Consider the following 23,971-nt stretch of genomic DNA (forward strand, 5'->3'; position numbering starts at 1 on the left):
CTTCACAGGAGTCCTAGACCACAGCAATGTATATATATAATATACAGCACTCCCACACATCCACCAGAAAACCTTTTCCCTTCCACAGTGATACTCTTACGCCCTATTCATATCATATTTACTTAAAGTGATGTACAGAGTCTGAGACATTAGCTTTCTAACAAGGTGACATCTGTGTTTACATTATGGTGCATACTTTAGGATACACAGTTCTTTACATTTTTAGTTATCCTATGTTTTACATTATGGTTTACATTATCAGTCTGTCATCTCCTATATGTTATGGTGTAATATTACATGTTTTATATCCATCCTTGTGTACTCTCAAGAAACTCCTCTCTTACCCCCCATTTACTTTGGTTCCACACATTTAATGTCCATTTTCCCTTCCACCTTGGTGCCCTCAGTGATAGCCAACCTCCGTTTCCTGAGGAGCCACTTCCAGAGATAGATGGAATAGTGTTCAGGGCCTAACTTGCTCAACTGCCCCAATGCCCTGGGAGCCACCCTTTCTCTCGAGGGATACAGTTCCCTCTATTGGATGGCATTAGTCCTCCCCAGGATGTGGGTCCACCCCCACTCTCACTACTTGGGTTTCTACCCCATGGTGTCACCCACTCTGGCAGAATGAGCATTTAGACATTCCCCAGGAGCCCGTCCTGCATCAGACCCTCCCCTCCGAGCATTCTAAACAGGTAACCCTCTTTATTATATTTTGATATGATTTTCTCGGCATTTTACTCTCCACCAACACCTGACCCTCTCCTGGTTCGTATGCTACCCCTCCCTCCCCCCACTTTTGGGCAACGTTACCCACCCGTCCCTCCCCAGCCACCCTCAAACCCGCAAAGCCCCAAGCAAAGGCAACCCCTTGCCCCCCTTTTATCTCTTCTTTGTGTTCATACTTACCACCATCTCGTCTTAAATTCCACCCCTGCAGACATCGGCGCATATCCTTCCTCCACCCTCCGATTTCCTGCAAGCCTATCGTTCAGTCTCTTGCTATCTAGGGCAGCTTGTTTATTTCATATCATTGAGGTCATGTAGTATTTGTCCTTCAATGTCTGGGTTGCTTCACTCAACATAAGGTTCTCAAGATTCATCCATGTTATCACATGTGTTTGTAGTGTGTTTGTTCTTACAGCCGAGTAGTATTCCATTGTGTGTATATACCACATTTTATTGATCCACTCGTCTGTTGATGGGCATTTGGGTTGATTCCAACTTTTGGCAATAGTGAACAATGCTGCTATGAACATTGGTGTACATATATTGATTTGTGTTCTTGTTTTCAGTTCTGCTGGGTATATTCCCAGCAGTGGTATTGCTGGGTCATATGGCAAATCTATGGCTAGTTTTTTGAGAAACCGCCATACTGTTCTCCAGAATGGTTGGATCCTTCTGCATTCCCACCAGCAGTGGATGAGTGTTCCCCTTCCTTCACATCCTCTCCAGCACTTGTATTCTTCTGTTTTTTTCATAGCTGCCAATCTTATGGGTGTAAGATGGTATCTCATTGTGGTTTTGATTTGCATTTCCCTGATAGCTAGAGATTTGGAACATTTTTTCATGTGCTTTCTTGCCATTTGTATTTCTTCTTCGGAGAAGTGTCTGTTTAAGTCTTTTTCCCATTTTTAAAATGGATTGTTTATCTTTTTATTTTCAAGATGTAGGAGTTCTTTATATATGCAAGTTATAAGTTTCTTATCAGATATATGATTGCCAAATATTTTCTCCCACTGTGTGGGCTCCCTTTTTACTTTCTTGACAAACTCCTTTGAGGTGCAGAAGGCTTTAATTTTGAGGAAGTCCCATTTATCTATTAGTTCTTTTGCTGCTCGTGCTTTTGGTGAGATATTCATAAATCCATTACCTATTACAAGGTCCTGTAGATGTTTCCCTACACTGCTTTCTAAGGTTTTTATGGTCTTGGCTTTTATATTTAGGTCTTTGATCCATCTTGAGTTGATCTTTGTATAAGGTGTGAGATGGTAATCCTCTTTCATTCTTCTACATATGGCTATCCAGTTCTCCAGACACCATTTGTTGAATAGGCCACTCTCTCCCAGTTGAGAGGGTTTGGTGGCTTTATCGAATATTATGTGGTTGTATATGTGAGGTTCTATATCAGAGCTTTCAATTCGATTCCATTGGTCTATATGTCTCTCCTTATGCCAATACCATGCTGTTTTCACCACCGTAGCTTTATAGTATGTTTTGAAGTCAGGTAGTGTGATTCCTCCAATTTCGTTTTTCTTTTTCAGTATGTCTTTGGCTATTCGGGGTCTCTTTCCTTTCCAAATAAATTTCATAGTTAGTTTTTCTAGTTCCTTAAAGAAGGCTGCATTGATTTTTATTGGGATTGCATTGAATGTGTAGATCAATTTTGGTAGGATAGACATCTTAATAATGTTCAGTCTTCCTATCCATGAACAAGGAATAGTCTGCCATTTATTTAGGTCTTCTTTGATTTCCTTGAACAATCTTGTATAGTTCTCAGTGTATAAGTTCTTTACCTCTTTAGTTAAATTTATTCCTAAGTATTTGATTTTTTTATTTACTATTGTGAATGGTATTTGTTTCTTGATTTCCTCCTGATCTTGCTCATTATTGGTGTACAGAAATGCTACTGATTTTTGCGCATTGATCTTATAACCTGTGACTTTACTAAACTCATTTATGAGTTCTAGAATCTTCGTTGTAGATCTCTCAGGTTTTTCTATGTATAGGATCATGTCATCTGCAAATAATGAAATTTTGACTTCTTCCTTTCCAATTTGAATGCCTTTTATTTCTGGTTCTTGCCTCAGTGCTCGAGCAAGTACTTCTAAGACAATGTTAAATAGGAGCGGCGACAGTGGGCATCCTTGTCTTGTTCCTGAGTTTAGAGGGAAGGAGTCTAGGATTTCTCCATTGTAAACATTATTGGCTTTAGGTTTTTCATATATACTCTTTATCATGTTCAAAAAATTTCCTTGTATTCCAATCATTTGGAGTGTTTTTATCAAGAAAGGGTGCTGTATTTTGTCAAATGCTTTTTCTGCATCAATAGATATAATCATGTGATTTTTTTCCTTCAATCTGTTTATATGGTGTATTACGTTGATTGATTTTCTTATGTTGAACCATCCTTGCATACCTGGGATGAATCCCACTTGGTCGTGGTGTATAATTCGTTTAATGTGTTGTTGAATACGATTAGCAAGTATTTTGTTAAGTATTTTTGCGTCTAGGTTCATTAGAGAAATTGGTCTGTAATTTTCCTTTCTTGTGATGTCTTTGTTTGGCTTTGGTACTAGGGTAATGTTGGCATCATAGAAGGAGTTGGGTAATGTTCTTTCTGTTTCGATGGTTTGGAATAGTTTCAGCAGTATTGGTGTCAGTTCTTTACGGAATGTTTTATAGAATTCACCTGTGAAGCCATCTGGCCCTGGGCTCTTCTTAGTTGGGAGATTTTTAATAACTGATTCTATCTCTCTGCTTGTGATTGGTTTGTTAAGATCATCAATTTCTTCTTTTGTCAATATGGGCTGTTTATGTGTTTCTAGGAATTTGTCCATTTCCTCTAGATTGTCATTTTTGTTGGAATATAGTTTTTCAAAATATCCTCTTATGATAGTCTTTATTTCTGTGGGGTCAGTGGTGATATCGCCTTTCTCATTTCTTATTTTGTGTATTTGCATCTTCTCTCTTTTTTTCTTTGTTAGTGTCGCTAAAGGTTTGTCAATTTTGTTAATCTTCTCAAAAAACCAGCTCTTGGTCTTGTTTATCTGTTCAAGTGCTTTCTTATTTTCTATTTCATTTAGTTCTGCTCTTATCTTTGTTATTTCCTTCCTTCTTCTTCCTGTTGGGTTACTTTGTTGTTGTTTTTCTAATTCCTTCAAATGTGCAGTTAGTTCTTCAATTTTTGCTCTTTCTTCTTTTTTGATATATGAATTTATGGCTATAAACTTCCCTCTCAGTACTGCTTTTGCTGCATCCCATAAATTTTGGTATGTTGTGTTATCATTATCATTTGTTTCAAGGTAGTCATTGATTTCTTTTGAGATTTCCTCTTTGACCCACTGTTTTTCTAAGAGTATGTTGTTTAATTTCCAAATCGTGGTGTGAAATCTGGGCTTCTTTCCCTTGCAAATCTCCAGCTTGACTCCACTGTGGTCAGAGATAATGTTTTGTATGATTTCAATCTTTCTGAATTCGTTCAGCCTTTCTTTGTGGCCTAGCATATGATCTATCTTGGAGAATGATCCATGTGCGCTTGAGAAAAATGTATATCCTGCTGTGTTTGGGTGTAGCGATCTATATATGTCTATTAGATCGAGCTCCTCTAATATACTATTCAGATGTTTTGTTTCTTTGGTGATTCTCTTTTGAGATGTTCTGTCCAGAATTGATAGTGGTGTATTAAAATCCCCCACTATAATTGTAGATGTATCTATTCTTTCACTTAGTTTTTCCAGCGTTTGCCTGACGTATTTAGAGGCACCCTTGTTAGGGGCATAGATATTTATGATTGTTCGATCTTCTTGACAGATTTTCCCTTTGACTAAAATGTAGTATCCTTCTTTGTCTCTCACAATTGTTTCACATTTAAAGTCTATTTTGTCTGATATTAATATAGCTACTCCTGCCTTTTTTTGGTTATTGTTAGCTTGTATGATTATTTTCCAGCCTTTCACTTTCAATCTCCATGCGTCTCTGGGTCTAAGATGTGTCTCTTGTAGACAGCATATGGATGGGTCATATTTCCTTATCCAGTGTCCCAGTCTGAATCTTTTGATAGGTGAGTTTAATCCATTGACATTCAGTGTTATTACTATCAAGGAATTATTTGTGTTAGCCATATTTTGATTGGATTTGTGTTTGTCATATTTTGTTTGTATATTTTTTTTGTCTTTTTTGTTGTTGTTGTTGGTCTTATACTCTCCTCCAACTTTGCCTTTCCTGTTTTTTCCTTTCTTCCTGCAGAACTCCCTTTAGAATTTCTTGAAGGGGAGGTTTCTTGTTGGTATACTCTTTCAGTTTCTGTTTGTCTGCGAATATTTTGAACTCTCCATCATGTTTGAATGCTAGTTTAGCTGGATAGAGTATTCTTGGTTGGAAATTTTTTTCCTTTAGTACCTTGACTATATCATACCACTGTCTTCTTGCCTCCATGGTTTCAGAAGAGAAATCAGCACTTAATCTAATTGAGCTTCCCTTGTATGTGATGGTTTTCTTTTCTCTTGCTGCTTTTAGGATTTTCTCTTTGTCTTGAGCATTGGATAATTTGACAAGTATATGTCTTGGGGTGGGCCTGTTGGGGTTTATGACTTGTGGAGTGCGCTGTGCTTCTTGGATATGTACATCTGTCTCTTTCAGTAGATTTGGGAAGTTTTCAGCCATTATTTCCTGCAACACTCTTTCTGACCCCTTTCCCTTCTCTTCACCTTCTGGAATGCTTATAATACGTATGTTTGAGCGTTTTGCATTGTCATTCAGGTCCCTAAATCCTAATTGGATTTTTTCTATCTTCTTATTGACCCCTTCTACTATCTGTTTGATTTCTGATGTACTGTCTTCCACATCACTAATTCTCTGCTCTGTCTCTTCTAGTCTGCTGATATTTGCTGCAAGTGTATTTTTGATTTCTTGAACTGTGGTGTTCATTCCCATCATATCTGTTATGTTTTTGCGTATGTCTGCAATTTCCCCTCCAAGTGATGTCTTCATGTTGTTAACCTCTTTCATTACTGCATCAAATTTGTCGGTGATAAATGTTCTGAGATCTTTCATTGCTTGTGCCAAGTTTTGCTCCCCTTCGTGATTATTGGTTTGTTGATTGGATTCAGCCATGTTTTCCTGATTATTGGTTTGGTTCGTAGATTTTTGTTGCTTTCTGGTCATCTCTTTATTTTGACGAATTTAATCAGTTCCTTAGCTTCTTTGTCTGCTCTTGGAGGTTAATTAGTTGTTATTTTTGCACAGGTGTTATATCTTCTCTTTGTCACTTTTTTCTTCTTATTCTAGTTACTTGTTGTTGGTTAAGTTCACTTTAGAGGAAAGTATTAGTGTTGGGGAAAGGCAATTGTGTAAGCAAGGGAAAAGTGTAAAGTTGTATTGGTGATGTATGTTAATAAAGCAGGAATATGAGATCTGGAAGGATGGAGGTTAGATTCATGTAGATTGTATAGGGTTATAGCTGTAGGTGGAGTACCTTTTATGAAGTTGATGACTGAATTTGGGAGGAATATGGTATGAACTACACAGCTATTGTTTTCATGAGAGAGGGAAAAAGAAAAGAAAGGTAATAGTTTCAAGAGTGGATAATAGACAGAAAACAGAACAAAGGTATTAGAAATTAAGAGTTAGACACTTTGTGGATCAAAGAACGGGAGGTGGGGGGTGGAATATAGGAGAGACAGTAGATGATAGTGGATATCAAGATGCAGGGGAAGGGGGATAGTGTAGGTAGCCTAAATCAGTTCACACAGAAATGAGGCAGTGGAGGATGGGAAAACCCAGCAAATGTGAGGTGTTCCCTGTAGCACCTATTGTATACTTGAATTAAAGTAAAAATAAGTGGAAGATGAGGGACAAGAGGGAAAGAGAAAACCGAAAAAAAAAAAAAAAACAAACTAATTATAATAAAGAAAAAAGAAAGGCAAGAAGAAAGGAAGAAAGAAAAAGAGGATGGGCAAACGGTGGGGAACGGATAGGGAGAAGAGAGATACAGGTACACACGTGTCACAATTGCAACACTATCTAAAACAACAACTTCCCCCCGCTTTGCCCTAAAACCCCCCCGTCTGTCTGCCCAAATGGGTCTGCAAGCACCTCCCTTCCCACAAACCCCCAATAGGCCGCCCAGGGCCCACGAACTCCCCAGTACTGCAGATGCTCAAAAAAAAAAAAAAAAAAAAAAATTTAAGTAAAATTAAAACAAACAAACAAACAAACAAACAAACAAAAAAAAACAAAAAAAAACAGAAACCCCTCCGCAGGCCCGGCTCCGCCCGCCGCGGAGGCTTGGACCGGCTCTGCCCGGCTCCTCACGCCGCCTTGGCCTGGCCTGGCTCCGCCCAGCTCCGCTCGCTACAGCGGCCCAGCCGGCTCCGGCATCCACCTCCCGCCACCGCGGCCTGGACCGGCCCTGCCCGGCTCCGTACCCGCCGCGGCCTGACCCGGGCCCGTCCGGCTCCAAACGCTACCGCGGCCCGCAGCCGGGGCCTGCACCGGCCCCGCCCGGCTCCAAGCGCTACCGCGGCCCGCAGCCGGGGCCTGCACCGGCCCCGCCCGGCTCCAAGCGCTGCCGCGGCCCGCAGCCGGGGCCTGCACCGGCCCCGCCCGGCTCCAAGCGCTACCGCGGCCCGGCCCGGCCTGGCTCAGCCCCACCGAGCGGGGCTAGATGCCTCGTCTCCGCCTACCCAAGAAGGGAATCCTCTGCAGGTAGCTGGGATCTCCGTGTATATTTCACAGACGAATCCTCTCTGTTACCTTCCCTCCAAATCGATGTCCAGACACCTCCGGACCAGCAAAAATCCCGAAACAATCCGGTCCCAAAGAGTCTCCAACGCCGCCCAGCCGATTCCCTGCAGAAGACTCTAACAGGGATGTTCACTCAGCTGCCATCTTGCCCCCTCTCCCCTGTTGTTTGTTTTTAGGAGGCAATGGGGGGACTGAACCTGGGACCTCCCACGTGGGAAGCAGGTGCTCAACCACTTTAGCCACATCCACGCTCCTCTCATTTTTTTTTTTTAAAGGAAGCCCTGGCTACTTTTTTTTTTTTAAGATTTATTTATTTGTTTATTTATTCCCCCTCCTTGTGGCTTGTTCCATTCTTTGCTGTCCCTTCTCTGTGTCCATTGGCTGCGTGTTTTTTCCCTATCTGCTTGTCTCTCTTTGTTGCGTCATCTTGCTGCGCCAGCTCTCCGCGCCGCCACGTGTGCCGTCAGCTCTCCGCAGCACATGGGCCAGCTTCCCTTCACAAAGAGGCCCCGGGACGTGAACCCAGGGCCTCCCATATGGTAGGCGGGAGCCCAACTGATGGAGCCACAGCCGCTTTCCCACCACTCATTTTCAATGTCATGACAGTATTAGTTTCCTCCTGCTCTAACAAATCGCCACAGACTTAGCGGCTCAAGAAAAACACAAAGGTATTACCTTATAGTCCTGAAGGTCAGAAATCCTGAAATTCTAGATGTGGGCTGAGTCCTGGAGCTTCTAAAGGAGACCCCGATTCCTCATCTTTCCTGCTTTTTAGAGACCATCAGTATTCTTGGGCTCAGGGCTTCTGTGTCATTTTGAAAGTATTGTATGAATCCCAAGAAGAGAAAGACTACGTTTATGGGCTGGCCCATGCTCGCGGGTATGGGACCTTTTCAAAATTGGACTATGTCATTGAGGGATGACAGGTTGAGTCTCCATTCTCTTGCTGGGTCTAATGCAAAATGGAGATACAGAAAAAGAGAGCTCTGCCGTTTTTGAGGCTGCCATCTGAGAAAAGGAGGGGCTCACAGACCTGAGGTCCCAGGCGGAGATGAGCCATTTGCCTGACAGCTTGCTGCTGAGATTGGGCAGAAAACAGAGCAGCTGAGCCTGGGAGCAGAGGCCTGGCAAGCGACAAGTCCTCTACCTGGCTGCCTTCAGCTGAGCTCTGAGTTGGACTTTTCATAGCCTTGCAACCGTAAGCTTTGACTCCAAATAAATCCCCTTTATAAAAGCCAATCTAAGGGAAACGGATTGGGCTCCTGCCTACCACATCGGAGGTCCCTGGTTTGGTTCCCAGTGCCTCCTAAAGAAGACAGCAAGCTGGTGTGATGCGCCGGCGTGGCAGGCTGGTGCGACGAGAGACACAAGAAGAAAAACATAATGAGGAACACAATAAAGCAGGGAATGGCAGTGACTCAGGTGATTAGATGCCTCTCTTTCATATCAGAGGCCCTGAGCTTGTCTCCCAGTGCCTCCTAACAAAACAAGGAAGATGAACAGGCACAGCAAGTGCAAACAACGGGGGTGTGAGGAGAAATAAAAAAGTAAAATAAATCTTAAAAAAAAAAGCCAATCCATTTCCGTCCTTTGGGTGGGCAACACTTTGACAAACTAAAACCTTCAAAGCCAGCAGTTTAGCACGTTGCAAATCTCTTGATCTTGGGCTGCTCCGTCCCTTCTCTCTCTCTTATAACTTGGACAGATCCCCCTTAATTTTATCTCAAGAGCCTTCACTTCATCACGTCTGCAAAGTCCCTTAATGTAACGTATTTGGGTGTTCCAGAGATTACTCCTCTGCAGCAAAGCTCATTTGGCCTGCTCTGTTTTGTGCCTTGACATACCTCAATCATTTATCCAGTCTCCTCTGAGGACGCTGTACCACTTTTCATGGATGCCAAGATGCACGTTTTCCCAATAACTGCAGCTCACCTAGATAGCTGGAGGCTGGCCAACAGTTAGGAGGGAGCTATCATTGTGTGCACATGTGCACAGAAACTTGCCAAACTGTGCAAGGAAAATCACTGTGGGACAGTAGTGTCGCATGGTTAAACAGTTCTGTATCATCCACACTCTCGAAGGCAAACGGCATGGTACTGCGTCGGGGAAACACAACTTTGATGACATTGAGCTGAAAAGGGGTTCAGAGGATATACTGGGAATATCTTAACTGATTCAATGAATAAGTATACAATATTCCCTTATTTTTTGTATGTACAAGACTATCGGTCAGGGTTCGCTAGGGAAACAGACTCGACAAGAGATATCTGCAATAGTATGTGATTCTATGAATCTCTCACATCCCCATGGAGGTGCACAAGTCCAGGTTTCGCAGGCAGGCTGCAACCAGGGGCTGCAGTGAAAGTCCAGTGAAGGTTCTTGATGAGTCCTGGGAGACGTTGGCTGTCCAAAGATGAGCTGGGAAATTTTCACTCGATACTGGAATCACTTCCCCTTTTAAGGCATTCATCTGATTGGGTTAAGCATCACTCACTGCTGATGGCAGTCTCCCTGATTGATGTAATTATAACCAGCTAGCTATGATTTACCACTGCAGTAAAGTCAATGGTGACTAAACTCCATAAATGCCCTTGTATTACAGTCAGCCCAGGGCTTGCTGGACCAAACAACTGGGCACAATGACCTGGCCGAGTTGACACACTAGCCTAACCATCACACATGACAAGCATAAATGTGAAAATTAGTCTAAGCAAACTCTTTCAGATTTCTAAGTGAAAATGAAAAAACAAACAGTGCTGTGCCACAGCACCTTTCAGAATGGTTGTGACATATCAAATAATACTGGCATGTGTGTCTATAATTGATGGGGTTCGAGAGTGAATAAAATGTGGTCCTCCTGAGAGGCCATCTGTCTTGAACCCAAAGGCTGAGCCTAACATTCAAACCTGAGGCCATCGGTATCTGGAGAGATAAACAAAATGCAATCTCTCGCTCAGATGCTATTTGTCTAATAAAAGGAATGGCGTGCTGATACATGCTACGGTGTGGATGTAGCTTGAAAACATGCTAAGGGAAAGAAGGCAGACATATGGGGACACTGTATTATATGATTCCAATGATAGAGAATAGGCAAATTATAGTGATCAAGAGTAAGTTAGTGGGTGAGAGGGACTGGGTGGGATGAGGAAATTAGAGGCTGATAGCTAAGGGGTAGGGGTGTCTTTTGGGGGGAGAAGAAAATGTTCTATAATGATTGTGGCAATGGTTGCACAACTTGGGAACATGTTGTAGAATTTGAGAGAGGTTTACTTATTTGCGTATAGAGAGGTCAGGACTCAGGAATGATTTTGAGAAGGAAAAATGGTTTATTGATGGCAGGCTGGACTCGGGAGCTTTCCGTTTCGAACCCGAGCCCCGGACAAGATTTTTAAGTTCTTTTTATACAGAGAGGAATGTCCAAATGGTCCCTTTGTTTCAGTTCTCAATAGGCTTGAATTAGCATCTATCTTCCACATCCTAGGTAAGCTTTTAGCATGGACTCCAGACATTCTAGATAAGCTTTTAGCACATTTGGTTTGCATTTCCCCTGAATATTTAAAGTTTATAGACTTTGCACTGTTAAACTGTTTCCTGGGACTGGAGTCGTTGCCATGGTTACCAAGGGACGGGCTGCGGCCTCTCACCCTCCCACACCCACAAGTCAGGACAGACAGCTTAGGTTAAGGTTATCTCCAAGAGACAAAGAGCCTTCCACCCATAGCCCACATCAAACACACTACAAACCACTTGTGTTTTTTAAAAATTCAAACCTTAGAATGGCAGAGTGCAATTTCTGCATTGGATGAGAGTATCCTGAAGCAACAGTATATACAGTCTTTTGACAAGATGGCCCTATTCCAGTAGTGGGATTAGGAATTACAGCCCGGAGACCAGTATCGTTGAACCGTTCAGCCTTACCTTTATAGATTCCATTCCAGCCGCCATATTGATTGTCTCCAAGTTGAGACTCTAAGGATCCTCCGTGGTCAGAAGTAAAATAAACAAGGGTACTATTGCTCAAACCTTCCTTGTCCAAAGTGTTGAGGATGTGCCCTGCAAAGAACAGACACTTTTGACCCAATCCAAATAAACAAATATCTTAAACCTCACGACGCAGCATGTGTTTTCGCCTTTTGGGACTTGACGTAAATGCCAATTGAAAGGAAACCAGACAATAATCTAGGGACTGTGTGGCATAGTGATTTCAGTGGTGGGTGAAGATTGGGCTTGATGGTATAAATATGAGAATGTTCTATTGAGTTTTTTCTTAATTCATAGACTGTTTAGAATAATTTGAGTTTTACAGGTTCATTGAGCAATGTTACATTGATGAAACAGTGATGCCACATTATTAACTAAATTCATAGTTTGCATTAGGGTTTACTATTTGTATTGTACAGTTCTATGAGTTTGACAAATGCTTAATGCCATGAATCTACCATTAGAGTGACATACCCAATAGTATCACTGTCCTAAAAACAACCTCGTGCTGTAAAATGTTAAAACTGGTGGATTTGGGCATCTGGGCAGGGTATGTTGGAGTTCTCCTTGTGGATTTTGTAATGTGTTTGCAATTGTCCTGTACGTTTGAAATGATTTCAAAATACAAAGCTTAAAAAAAAAAAAAAGAGCCAGTCACCTGAGTTTTCAAGCCTGGTAAAGTTGCATTGCCTACAACCAGCTAAATACTGTTTAAATTGGAGACTTTTGTTGGAAACTGAGGCATGGTGGTCTCACAAAGGGAGACGTGCTGTTTCCATGGCTACGCTTTTAACATAGGAATGCAGCAATTAAGCCTTTTGAGTCAGCAGGACAGAGCTGTCCCCGGCAGGGAGAAATATGAGTAAACACACTTTGTAGTTTGAAAGGAATACTAAATCTTTGTTCTTAAAGATAAATCCTTTAATTTACGATTCTTGTAAATGGGTAGTTACATTGTTTGTTATCTCGATAGTTTGAGTATATATAATGCCACATGTAGAAAATAAAGTTGTCTGAGGAGTGACTACTCGCAGACCCCCTGATCCCAGCTCTCTCTTTCTTTCTTTGTTTCACTCCTTTTCTCTTCCTTTCATTCCCGATACCCTTTGGGTCCAAGTCTCTAACAGACTTTCAGGGAATAAAAGGGAAAATCATTTGACCAAAGGAGCAAAATATATTAAATTTTTTTTAATCTCCTGTGCTTCACCTATTTACATAATTCCAATGATTTTCATTTTTAAAATATTATATTGTGTCTAAATTGAGCTTTGCATTGGAACGGTAAAATCACGACATTAAAGACATTTTTAAATACGTGTTTCCTTATCTGGATGAGTTTAATGAGTTCTTGACTTTGTATTATAAAATTCCGTTCTTAATCTTTCAATGTGTTAGAGTGCATGAATCTTTGCATTTATTATTTTAATTTTTTTTTTTGTTGCAAATAGTGACATCATAGAGTCAACTTTAAACAATTAATGTGAGGCAGCAAATAAAAGAGCCTGCATTTTTCCAGGGGTTCTTAATATTTTCCATCTTAAGATCCATCTCGGCAAAGACAAACGAATTTCTCCTTCAGGGAAGCGGGCTACGCATACTGAAAAAGTGATATGGATTGAACACTGGCACGTGTTTCTTCCACAGCCCATAGTTTTTCTTAAAATTTCACTGACATCCTACATTTTACCCCAAGAATTTTTAAAATTAGAAAAATTCTCTTTTCCCCTCCAGTCTTTGATGACAGTTACCCTGTGGCTGTGGTTCAGCTGTACCAACCCAGGTGCACGAATCCCCATTTGACAAGTTTGGACAAGGCTGTGTCCATCATGGTGCATTTATTTGTCACTCGCTCAAAACAGACCCACGTTCCTTGAGCCAGAGAATATTCTGAAAACAGCAGATGCAGTGGGTAAACAGAGCAAGACATGGAGAGCTTACCTTCTCTTCAAGGAGAAGAGAAAACAAGCCCACCCTAAATATCGTTGTTCAGCGAAAATGAAACGACTGAGGAACAGAATCTATGGGCGAGGGGTAGAAGGTGATTAGGGTGGGGTGGCTGGAGAAGGCCAGTCAGGGTAGCCTCTCTGGGGAGGGGCAGAATCCTGAAGAGTGAAGATGAGCAGCCTTAGCAGGTGGAAAAGATGGGAGCAACCTCTATGTGAGTTCCAGGCAGCCTTGTAAGGTGCAAGAGGGATGAACAAGAGCAAGATGCGGGACTGGACAGAGATGAGGCTGGGTGGTAGGTGGTAGACAGCCGCATGGAGCCTTGCAGGGCGTGGAAAGGAATCTAGACTTGTTCTGTGGGTGGCCATGTGAGTTGTTGAGGGCAGGGAGAGGGAAGAAGAGATGTGATGTGAGGTCATTTTCGGGACTTACAAGTTGTCCTAAATGATATTGCAGGGACAGATGCTGGACTTTATATATCCTGCCATAACCCACTGAATGGACTGGGGCAGAGAGTAAACTACAATGTAAATTCTAATCCATGTGGTGAAGCAGTGCTCCAAAGTGTACTCATCAAATGCAATGAATGTGCATTTGAAAGAGGTTGTTGATGTAGGAGGAGTGGGTGGGTGGGGTGAGGGGTATGTGGGAACCTCTTATATTTTTTAATGTAACATTTTTTGTGATCTATGTATCTTAAAAAAAAGACAATTAAAACAGTGTAAATGAGGGGATTGGGAGAAATAAAATAACATCTTAAAAAATGAAAAAAAAAAAAGAGCATCACACAGATACAAAAAAATTTCATCTGATTGCAATGCTTGTGCTGCCCCTTCCATATTCATCTTCCTATTCTTAGATGGTTTCCTCCTTGGGCTGTTGGGTAGGGAAAATCACATTTACACTCACAGCACAGGTACTGGGGTGGCTGTAAGTTTTGTACCCTGCAAAAATACGTTCTGGATTCTAACCCATGATAAATGAGGCCTTTGGATGAGGTTACTTCTGTTAAGGTTTGGCTCAGCTGGCTTAGGATAAGGCGATACTATTACTGGAAGCCTTACAGAGAAGACCAGAGAGGAAGACATCAAGGAAGTCAGTGGAGCCCAGAAGAGAAAGGAGGAGGTGCCGCCATATGCATGGCCATGGACCAAGGATGGCCAGAGACCAATCCCAGAGCCCCACAGCCTTCAGGAAGCCTTGTTGACGTCTCGATTTTGGACCTCTTCCAGTCTCAGAACTGTAAACCTGTGGGAAGCTGCCTCTGGCACAGGTGTTGTATTGGCCATCTTGTTGCTAAGCGCTGTTTTTAGATACTAACCCGGTTAAGTTTCTGTTTCCCCACCCTCGCTGAAGCAATTAAGTTTCTATTTTTCCGCCACTCCCCCGGGCTCCAATTGGTCACTCCCTAAAGAGCTCAAAAGTCTTTCCACCGACATTGCCAAATAACCATCTGCACGTGCGTGTGGCACGAGAATAAAAATCTAGTTAACCAATCATTTACTGACACATGTGTTGTCAGTATGTGCCACCTCATTCAACCATGGCTATAAAAACCCCTGATTGACCCTCAATAAACGAGACTTGATCAGAATCCTGTCTTGTCTCCATTCTTTGTGTCTCTTGTCCCTTTTCATTCCCACTCCCTCCCTCAGGTCTCTGTTCGACTGATCCACGGGTCGGGTCATAAACCAGTGTAACAGTTTGAGATTGTTTTCGTGAATCCCCAAAAGAGAAAGATTATGTTTGTAAACAAATCTGTTCCTCTGGTGTGATACCTATTGATTATATTGGATTCCATTGAGGGCCCCTTGATCAAATGACCTGCTAAGATTACTGCTTTGAGTCAACCAAATCAGTAAGGCGTGACTCAGGTTGAGTCCTGTTACCTTGGGGGGCCTATATACGTGGACGCTCACTCAAGAAGATGTGGGAAGAGAGAGAGCTCTGCCATTTTTGATTCTGGGGCCCCAGGCAGAGATGAGCCATTCACCTGATAATTTGCAGCTGACCATGGGAAGACAGCCTAGACCGATATAGAAAGCCCAGAAAGAAACAAGCCCTATGTGAGGAGAGGGAGGAAGCCCTGAGAGACAAGCCCTGTGCCAGCTGCTGCTGAGAGAGAGGAAGCCCAGAGGAGAAGGCTGGACTCTTGCAGAGATCGCCCGCCATCTTGCTTCAAGACATGGCAACTGACTTTGGTGAGGAAGCACCCTTGAGTTGGACTCTTCAGGGCCTTGTAACCATTAGCTTTTACCCCAAATAAATACCCATTACGAAAGCCGACCCTTTGCATGGTATTTGTTTTAACAGCTGGGAAATGAAAATGCTACTTACCCACCATCCAGTCCATCTCTTCTACGTTGTCCCCATACAGCCCATGGAGACTCTTCCCACGGAAGTTCTTGGCAGTAACAAGAGGGACATGGGTATGTAAGAAGGCAACAAAGAGCAGGAAAGGCCTGTGCTTGTTTCTAAAAATAAACACAAAACAACTAGAGTTACATTTTAGTAGAATAGAGATGAAAGTTCTAGAGACATTAAACACAGATCTGAACAATCATTTCCTTTCTCCAACGTTGTCTGGGTTTTCCAAGTGCAGCAGAAGAATATTCTTAGTTTTGACACTCTTTAATTTTCCCCCTCTAATGTCTATCAAAAAATCCACAGTGATTTTACCATCATTTTTTTCTCAAACATTGCAGTTTTCAAAGTCTATGTGGCTATGACAGCTGAAAGTTGACAACCATCTGACCTGACATTTATTTCAGCATATTTTTCTACCTCAAACTCTATCTTGTGGAATAAATGATATTTTACATCTGATTTTATTTATAATCGATCATATAAAAAAATGAAACAGACATGAGGTAGTTATGAAAAGCATACACTTTACAAATGAGGCATATTAGATTATTAATTTCAAAATTATCACCCGCACTCTGGGTAATACGTTATTTCCCCCTTCCTCACCTGCTCTCTCTATGGTCTAAAGCACCCCCTTAAAATAGAGACGCATAGGAGACTGTTGAAGCTTCACTGTTTCAAGACCCACATGTTTTGATTTGTATGCTCATTATCAACACCGTATGTGTGATAGTTCCATTGAGAACGCTGTGAGAATGTACTAGAATAGGCTCACAAGCTCATCCCCACCAGGTATATTGGGGCGGACGGTGTCACCTTCTTTACTGGACACCTTGGGGGGAGGTTAGAACTCCCTCTGTCTGGGAAGGCTTTTCATCACATTCTCCTTCACCTGACATGTGAAGCTCGTTCATCACTCAAGTTTACATCTAGGCTGAAGGGAGTAACAGGGTGTCTTAAGAGGATAGAATTTTAAACCTGTTTAGATTTTATTCAAAAGGTTCTTTAGGTGATTCATGATAGTTGCATGTGGCCCGTGGTGAGTGGCAAGCTCTTCAGTAAGAGGGTTTCCTAAAAGCAGGGGATGTAGGTAGGACATTCCAAAGAATCTCTTTTAATGGTGGCAAGGCAAGTCGCTGCCACACCACTCAACTGGCCAATGTCCAGACATTGGACGGAATGTCTTTCTGAGCCAGGGCCACTTCACCCATCCCACCCCAATGACAGAAGAGGAGTACTGGGGCTGTGTGCTCATCACGACGTTGATGTCCAGGATGAGAACCGTGGCGAAGCTCACCTCTGGATGAACCCTCTGGCCTCCTTGAGAAGGAGACTCGTGGTCCTCTGGAAACGCATGGGCTGCTCCGTGACGGTGTGGTTTCTCATCAGGAAACAGTCGGCGTGCACGATCAGCACGCCCATGAAATGCGAGGCCACGAAGAGCAGAAGGGCCGCCGCGGTCGCCAAGATGACCAGCGTCCACGGAATGCCCTTCAGGCGCGTGAGCTTGCCGACGGTGAGCGTGAGCGCGACCAAGGCTGCGATCTGGATGTAGGACCTGAGCTGGCCCTCCAGGGCCAGGCGTTTCTCGGACAGTTCCCACTGGAGGCAATCGCCCATCATGGAGAACGGCATGCCGTAGAAATGGTCGAAACCGTGGTTGAGTGGGTGGTGGCAGTGATCGCCGCTGTGGTCGCAGTTGAGTCCCAGGTGCCACTTTCCTGAAAGGCAAAAGGATGTTGATGGAACAAGCTTACCTGGACGCAGTTGGGGTGGTGGGCGCTCAGAGCAGGATGGGTAGTTTTAGCTGTTATTTATACCATGGTCTGCATCTCATCATTTCAGGGGGAGGAGGATCTCAAGTGGCAGCATTACCTGCTGGAGAGGTTTCCAATTACCATAAACTGTGAGACTTAAAATGACAGGAAATTTATATTCTCCAAAATTCTGGAGGCCAGAAGTCCCAGTTGAAGCTGTGGCACAGCTGTGCTCTTTACAGAAGCTCTCGGGGAGACTCTGTCCTGCTTTGTCAACATCTGGTGGCCCCAGGTGTCCTTGACTCAGGCTACATCATTTCAATCTTTGCCTTCATCTTCCCTGCCATCTCCTCTGTTTCTCCTATAAGGACACTCGTCATTGGAAGTAGGTCCCATCTAGACAATCCAGAATCAAGCTGCTTAGCTTAACCACATCAGGAAAGACCGTTTCACCATTTAATTCAGTGTTGACACGTTCCAGGTCCGAGGATTTGGGATTAGGACCTTTGGGGGCCACTGCTTAGTCTTCTATGCCCCCGGTTTTGGGATGGTCCAATGGCAGAGGCCATGGAGAATGAAAGCACAAAAAGTCAGATTGCCTGGGAAATTTGGCGTGATGTAATTGGCATGGGGTAAACACCTGCAGACTTTAGAATTTGCCTCTGCTCTGTTGAACCAGCGTAATGAACAAAAGTGGAGGTGGGTGGTAGATTTCAGAGGGCAACTTTCAGCTCCAATCAGAGGAGAATGCTGAGGACCTTGATGCCAGAACTAGGGTGTTGGCCAAGAGATACAACAAACCTCAAGCAATTTTCGAGGGACCAACATGTGGGGATAGGCTCTTGTATCTTAACAAAAGGCAAGGAGGCATTGGATTTCCCCTTGAGGCTATCACCTGGTCTCGTTCCTTGATAGGAATCAATGTAATGTTAATAAAAGTTATTACTGTATTAACTGTAATAATGTATCATTATAATGTAATAATGTAATAATGTATCATTACTGTATCATGATGACAGTGAGGATAACAAATTGATTCCCTGTCAAGAAATGATTATTCCTTAACTTATGGACTGTGTTTAAGAGCCGTATTGAAGTACTTTTGCAGCAAAGGCAAAGAAGATACCATATTTATGCTACAGGTAAAAAGGAAAAGAATGTGGGGTTTAGTTTGGTGAGATATGGATGTGATTAGACTTTTTTTACCCCTTCATTTTCTTCATTAACAAGGACACCTTAGTCATGTCATTTGGCTAATCTGTGCTCATTTGTGTTCCTCCAGGGAGGAACAATTTTGTTTTTTTGGGGGGAATTGATTGAGACAAATGTGCCTGGACAGCGTTTTTTTTTTTTTTTGGAAAAGTGTTTCCATATTTTGTTGGACTGCCTTTTGTCTGTTATCTTACCTTTTGACGTTGACATGCCGTTTACTTTGAAAAAGAAACAATTGTTCTTGGTTTTATTGCATTCTGTACGTGGCATGGTTCTTAACACAGGAAAAATTAACGTGCTATTTTTGTAAGCAGAGAGCCCTAAGCTCTGGAGCTCTGTTTCCATAAGGAGAAAAGCATCATGGAAATTTTTGGTAAAAAAAAGTTATGGAATTTCTAACTCTATTATTCTGGTGCATTGGCATGTTGTGAGAAGTGGCAAATATCGAAGGGGAGTGGGTGTAGCTCAGTGGTTGAGCACCTGCTTCCCCTGTATGAGGTCCAGGGTTCAATCCCTGGTATCTTTAAAAAAGTATATATATATATATATACATATATATATAGCATTAAAAAGGAATTTCTTCAGCACCTACTTTGCATCAGGAAATCTGGAAGTTATGTCATTTCTGAGTGTAGTTAGCTTTTGTGTCTAGTGGAAAATCCTACTAGACAAAACAGTTCATTTCTAAATTTGATTGTTGAATATACTCCCCATATAAATGCAATGTGCTTAACACTAAAAATATACGTACATACCTATTAGTCCAGTGGCATAACCTTCATTTTTTAATACTTTTGCAAATGTGGTCTCATTTGTTGGAATGCCTCCAGAAACTCCGGTCCACATAAGAACACGGTAATCGTTGCTGGAAACCATACCTTTGGGCAATCGTTTTAAAGGAAATATTAGTTACATGCTCACATTCTTGCTTTTCATAAATTTTTAAAATTTAGATTATGTGGTGAACATCTCTAGTTTTCAAAATAAAAGTGAAAATTAACCTCCCATTTGATTTCGCTCCCCAGATGGCGTTTTTGACAGAAAAGGAAATGATTAGTTGAAGAAGTTAGTGTGATGTGGTGATAGTTAAGGTACTGTGTCAGCTTGGCCAGGTAATTGGCTAATTGTAATTTAGTCACCAGTGACTTTACTGCGTAGAGGGCTGATAACATCTACATCAACTCGAGAGATTGGCGGCGGACTTGGCCCAGTGGTTAGGGCGTCCGTCTACCATATGGGAGGTCCGCGGTTCAAACCCCGGGCCTCCTTGACCCGTGTGGAGCTGGCCATGCGCAGTGCTGATGCGCGCAAGGAGTGCCCTGCCACGCAGGGGTGTCCCCCCGCGTAGGGGAGCCCCACGCGCAAAGAGTGCGCCCCGAAAGGAGAGCCGCCCAGTGTGAAAGAAAGTGCAGCCTGCCCAGGAATGGCGCCACACACACGGAGAGCTAACACAACAAGATGATGCAACCAAAAGAAACACAGATTCTCGTGCCACTGACAACAACAGAAGCAGACAAAGAAGATGCAGCAAATAGACACAGAGAACAGACAACCGGGGGGGAGGGGAGAGAAATAAATAAATAAATCTTTAAAAAACAAAACAAAACTAGGGAGATTGCTGTCAGCAATGAGTGACACTTTATCCAATCAGTTGAATGCCTTAAAAGGGGAAGTGATCTCAACATTCAGAGAGAATTTCCCAGCTCATGTCTGGACAGATGACGTTTCCAGGAAACTCATCAAGGACCTTCACTGGACTTTCTTCGGAGCCCCTGGTTGCAGCCTGCCTGCGGAACCTGGACTTGTGCATCCCACGGTCATGTGAGAGACTCTTGTAAAATCTCACACTATTTACAGATATCTCCTGTTGATTCTGTTTCCCTAGAGAACCCTGACTAATACAGATTGTTAATTTTATGTTCAGCTTGGCTAGGCTATGGTGCTCAGCTGTTTGGTTGAACTAGTCTAACTATTGTTGTCGAGGTATTTTGTAGGTGGGATTAGTTTTACAGTTAACGTTAGCTGATTTTAAATAAAGATGAGCCTTGATAATGTGGTGGGGTCTCATCCAATCAGTTGGTGGCCTTAGGAACAAAGAAATGAGAGATCTTGGAAGAAGAATTTCTGCCCAAGACTACAATTTCACCTCCTCTTTGAGTTTCCATCCAATTGGCATGCCTTACAGATTTTAGACTTGAGAACCTTCACAAACACATGAGTCAATTCCTTAAAATAAATCTCTTACAGACACACATAGTCTGTTGGTTTTGATTCTCTGGAGAACGCTGACTAATAAAATGAGTAAGAAGCTGTACTGTCTTGTTATGTCTACAATGTATAAAAAGGAAGTGTTGAGTGAAAAAGAATCTAAAATAGGTTTATGAGTTCACCAAACTTGATACAATGTAGCGGTTCTCAAATTTATCTGATCTTTGGAATCACCTGGGGAGCTTCAAAGAACTCTGCCACTTGGATGTCACCCCAAAGCTTGTAATTGTCATGGGTTTGGGACAGAATCTGAGTTTTGGAATTATTGAGAGAGCCTTGAGTGATTCTGATGTATAGACAGGTTGGGAGCTGCTGATATAATTCACCTGACTTTATGTACTCAGGACATCCGTCCAGTTGGTCCTCAGACTAGGCAGATTGGCTTTTCCAAGGGTGGGACTCCAGCCTCAGTATTTTTCTAAAGTCCTGTCATGAATCCCATGTGCAGCCAATGGTTGAGAACCATTGATTTAGAAGATGCTCCTGCCTCTTACTCCACTTTGGTGAGTTTAGTCCAGCTCAACTTTTTTTTACAGGATCAACCTGATGTAAAGAGTGAACGTCATTCCCAACCATCAACATGTGGAAACTCAGCCTTCTTCCCGAGGGTTTCCAGAATTTTGAGCATGTGCTTTGTCTCTTTGTCAGCTGAAGAGTGGTTGGCTATAACAAAGGCGACACTGGCTGTTTGGGCTTAATTCCGTTAGGACCCTTTCTTCTTTGTGGGAGGGAAGGGGGCACCAGATGGTCCATGAGGGCCTGACATCTCCCAGGAAGTCTACTTACTCAGCTTCCATTCAGGAAATGCTGAGGACCTCACAAGGATTTTCAAACTTTTGGGTCTACTTCAGCCCAGTGCTTGGACTCCACTCTGGGGCTCAGAGAGATAGAGGGCTGTTAGCAAAACATGGCAGAGCTGTTAGCCACAAGATATTGCTAAGATTTGGGGACAACTTTGGAAAGCCCAGTGGTCTAATGAGAAAAATAGCTTATCAGAATTCATCACGCTTTGGACCCATTTAGAAGTCTAAGTTCTACCACTTGGGGTCGTAGAAAACAAATAACTTTTTCTTTTCCATGGGATGGGCAGAGATTTGAAGCCAGCCTTCACAGACCCCATCTTTTATTCTTCAGATTAAACATATTCCATTATTTCAAATTTTGTACAACTATGGTGAAGATATTGTTCATTAATCTTCTAATATCCTTTATGTCAGGGTCACCAAACTATGGCACACAGGCCAGATCTGTCTTTTTTAGTGTATAGCCCACAAACTAAGCATGGTTTTTACATTTTTAAATGGTTGGAGAAAAGTAAAAATGAATATATTTAAACAAGTTTTTTTTAACTTTTTCTTTTTTTCAGGGATACTGGGAATTAAACCTGGGACCTTGTATATGAGAAGGAAGTGATCAACCACTAAGTTACACCTGCTCTGCAAAAAGAATATTTTTAACATGGGAAAATTGTATGGAATTTAAATTTCAGCATCCACACATGATGTTTTATTGAAACATGGCCACACCATTCAGTTACGTACTCTGTCTTCAGCTGCTTTCAGACTACAGGGGCAGAATTGAGTGGCTACAAGAGAGACTGTGTGTCCCTACCAAGCATAAGCTAGTTACCATCTGGCCAAAGTTGCCCACCAGTGTCTTTTGGGATTATCTACATCAGAGGAAATAATTACATGGGTGACCTCTGGCTCTGTGGAGCACTGTAAGTCTTAGTAGTTTGAGTTGATGTCTGATGGTGAAAATATGGGGAGAAGATCATCATTTTCACATTGTGCAATGACTGTTAAGAGGATGAAAGAGACCATGTTCTTTTCCAGTCTAGTGGTGAGACGTACAGAATGACTAACCTGATCGGATGGGGTACCTGCCAGTCAGGAACGCAGCTCTGCTCGGCGTACACACCGAGGCGGCCGAGATATGCTGGGTGAGCATCACGCCGTCCTTTGCGAGCCGGTCAATATTTGGAGTCCTGTGATGGGGGAAAAATGAGCAGTGTTATTGCTTAACAAACAGGTTTATCCCTAACACCATAGGTCTATGATACTTAGTAGAAGACGTGCCAGTCAAAATCTGAAACACGAAGGTATCTGTAAGAGTGCCCCGGTGCAAGAACTTGCAATGCCTTCTGAATCATCGAAGCAGCCTGAGTTCCATTAAATTTTACCTATGCCCCCAGAGTGTACTACTGGTGCTGAGAGAGACATCAAGGGAATTCCAGAATGGAGAGCTTGGGTTGCCTTCTAGCATGGCACTCCCTGATCTGGAGGCTCAGCATCATGATAGCATGGTACATGAAGGTGGGATTCAGACAAAGAGGAAGCAGGTGGAGAATTAGGCTGGCACCTGAGCTGGATCCTCGATGGTAATGAGAATGTGACAGAGATATCAGGGGGTCCTTCTGGAGAGATGCGTTGCAGATGCCAGAGGGGCATGGTAGATTCAGAGAGTAGAAAGACGTGGATATGTCTGTGTGAAGTGGTGCTTTCCGGGAGGGGAGCATTGAATCCTTTGTAGGTGGGTGGGCTTGGCCTGCTGGATGGGGGGTGGTCATTAGCTTACATGGTTTTAAAAAATAATTGTTCATCATGTAGTGGGCTGGTGAATAGTACATCTCAAAAATGGTTAGGTGTGGGTTGGATGGGTTTGAGTGGGGGTCAGAACTGGTGTGGGGAAGAAGGCAGGGTGAAAGGGAATTCAATGATGGGAAGTGGACTTGGCCCAGTGGTTAGGGCGTCCGTCTACCATATGGGAGGTCTGCGGTTCAAACCCCGGGCCTCCTTGACCCGCGTGGAGCTGGCCCATGCGCAGTGCTGGTGTGCGCAAGGAGTGCCGTGCCACGCAGGGGTGTCCCCCATGTAGGGGAGCTCCACGCGCAAGGAGTGTGCCCCATAAGGAGAGCTGCCCAGCACGAAAGAAAGTGCAGCCTGCCCAGGAATGGTGCCGCACACACGGAGAGC

General features: G+C 43.0%; 1 protein-coding gene across 2 annotated transcripts in view; it reads right to left on the minus strand.

The window, feature by feature from the left end:
* Positions 1-23,971, minus strand: part of LOC105744260 (arylsulfatase L) — a 47,580-nt gene that overhangs the window by 11,570 nt on the left and 12,039 nt on the right. For both annotated transcript variants that reach the window (XM_058291611.2, XM_071212935.1), the window contains 5 exons: positions 22,862-22,983; positions 19,484-19,606; positions 17,057-17,480; positions 15,730-15,866; positions 11,386-11,520 (listed from right to left, as the gene is read on the minus strand). In XM_058291611.2, coding sequence (XP_058147594.1) covers positions 11,386-11,520; positions 15,730-15,866; positions 17,057-17,480; positions 19,484-19,606; positions 22,862-22,983 — 941 coding nt within the window. The remainder of the gene's footprint in view (positions 1-11,385; positions 11,521-15,729; positions 15,867-17,056; positions 17,481-19,483; positions 19,607-22,861; positions 22,984-23,971) is intronic.

This window comes from Dasypus novemcinctus, chromosome X, assembly GCF_030445035.2.
Source record: "Dasypus novemcinctus isolate mDasNov1 chromosome X, mDasNov1.1.hap2, whole genome shotgun sequence".
Taxonomy (NCBI): domain Eukaryota; kingdom Metazoa; phylum Chordata; class Mammalia; order Cingulata; family Dasypodidae; genus Dasypus; species Dasypus novemcinctus.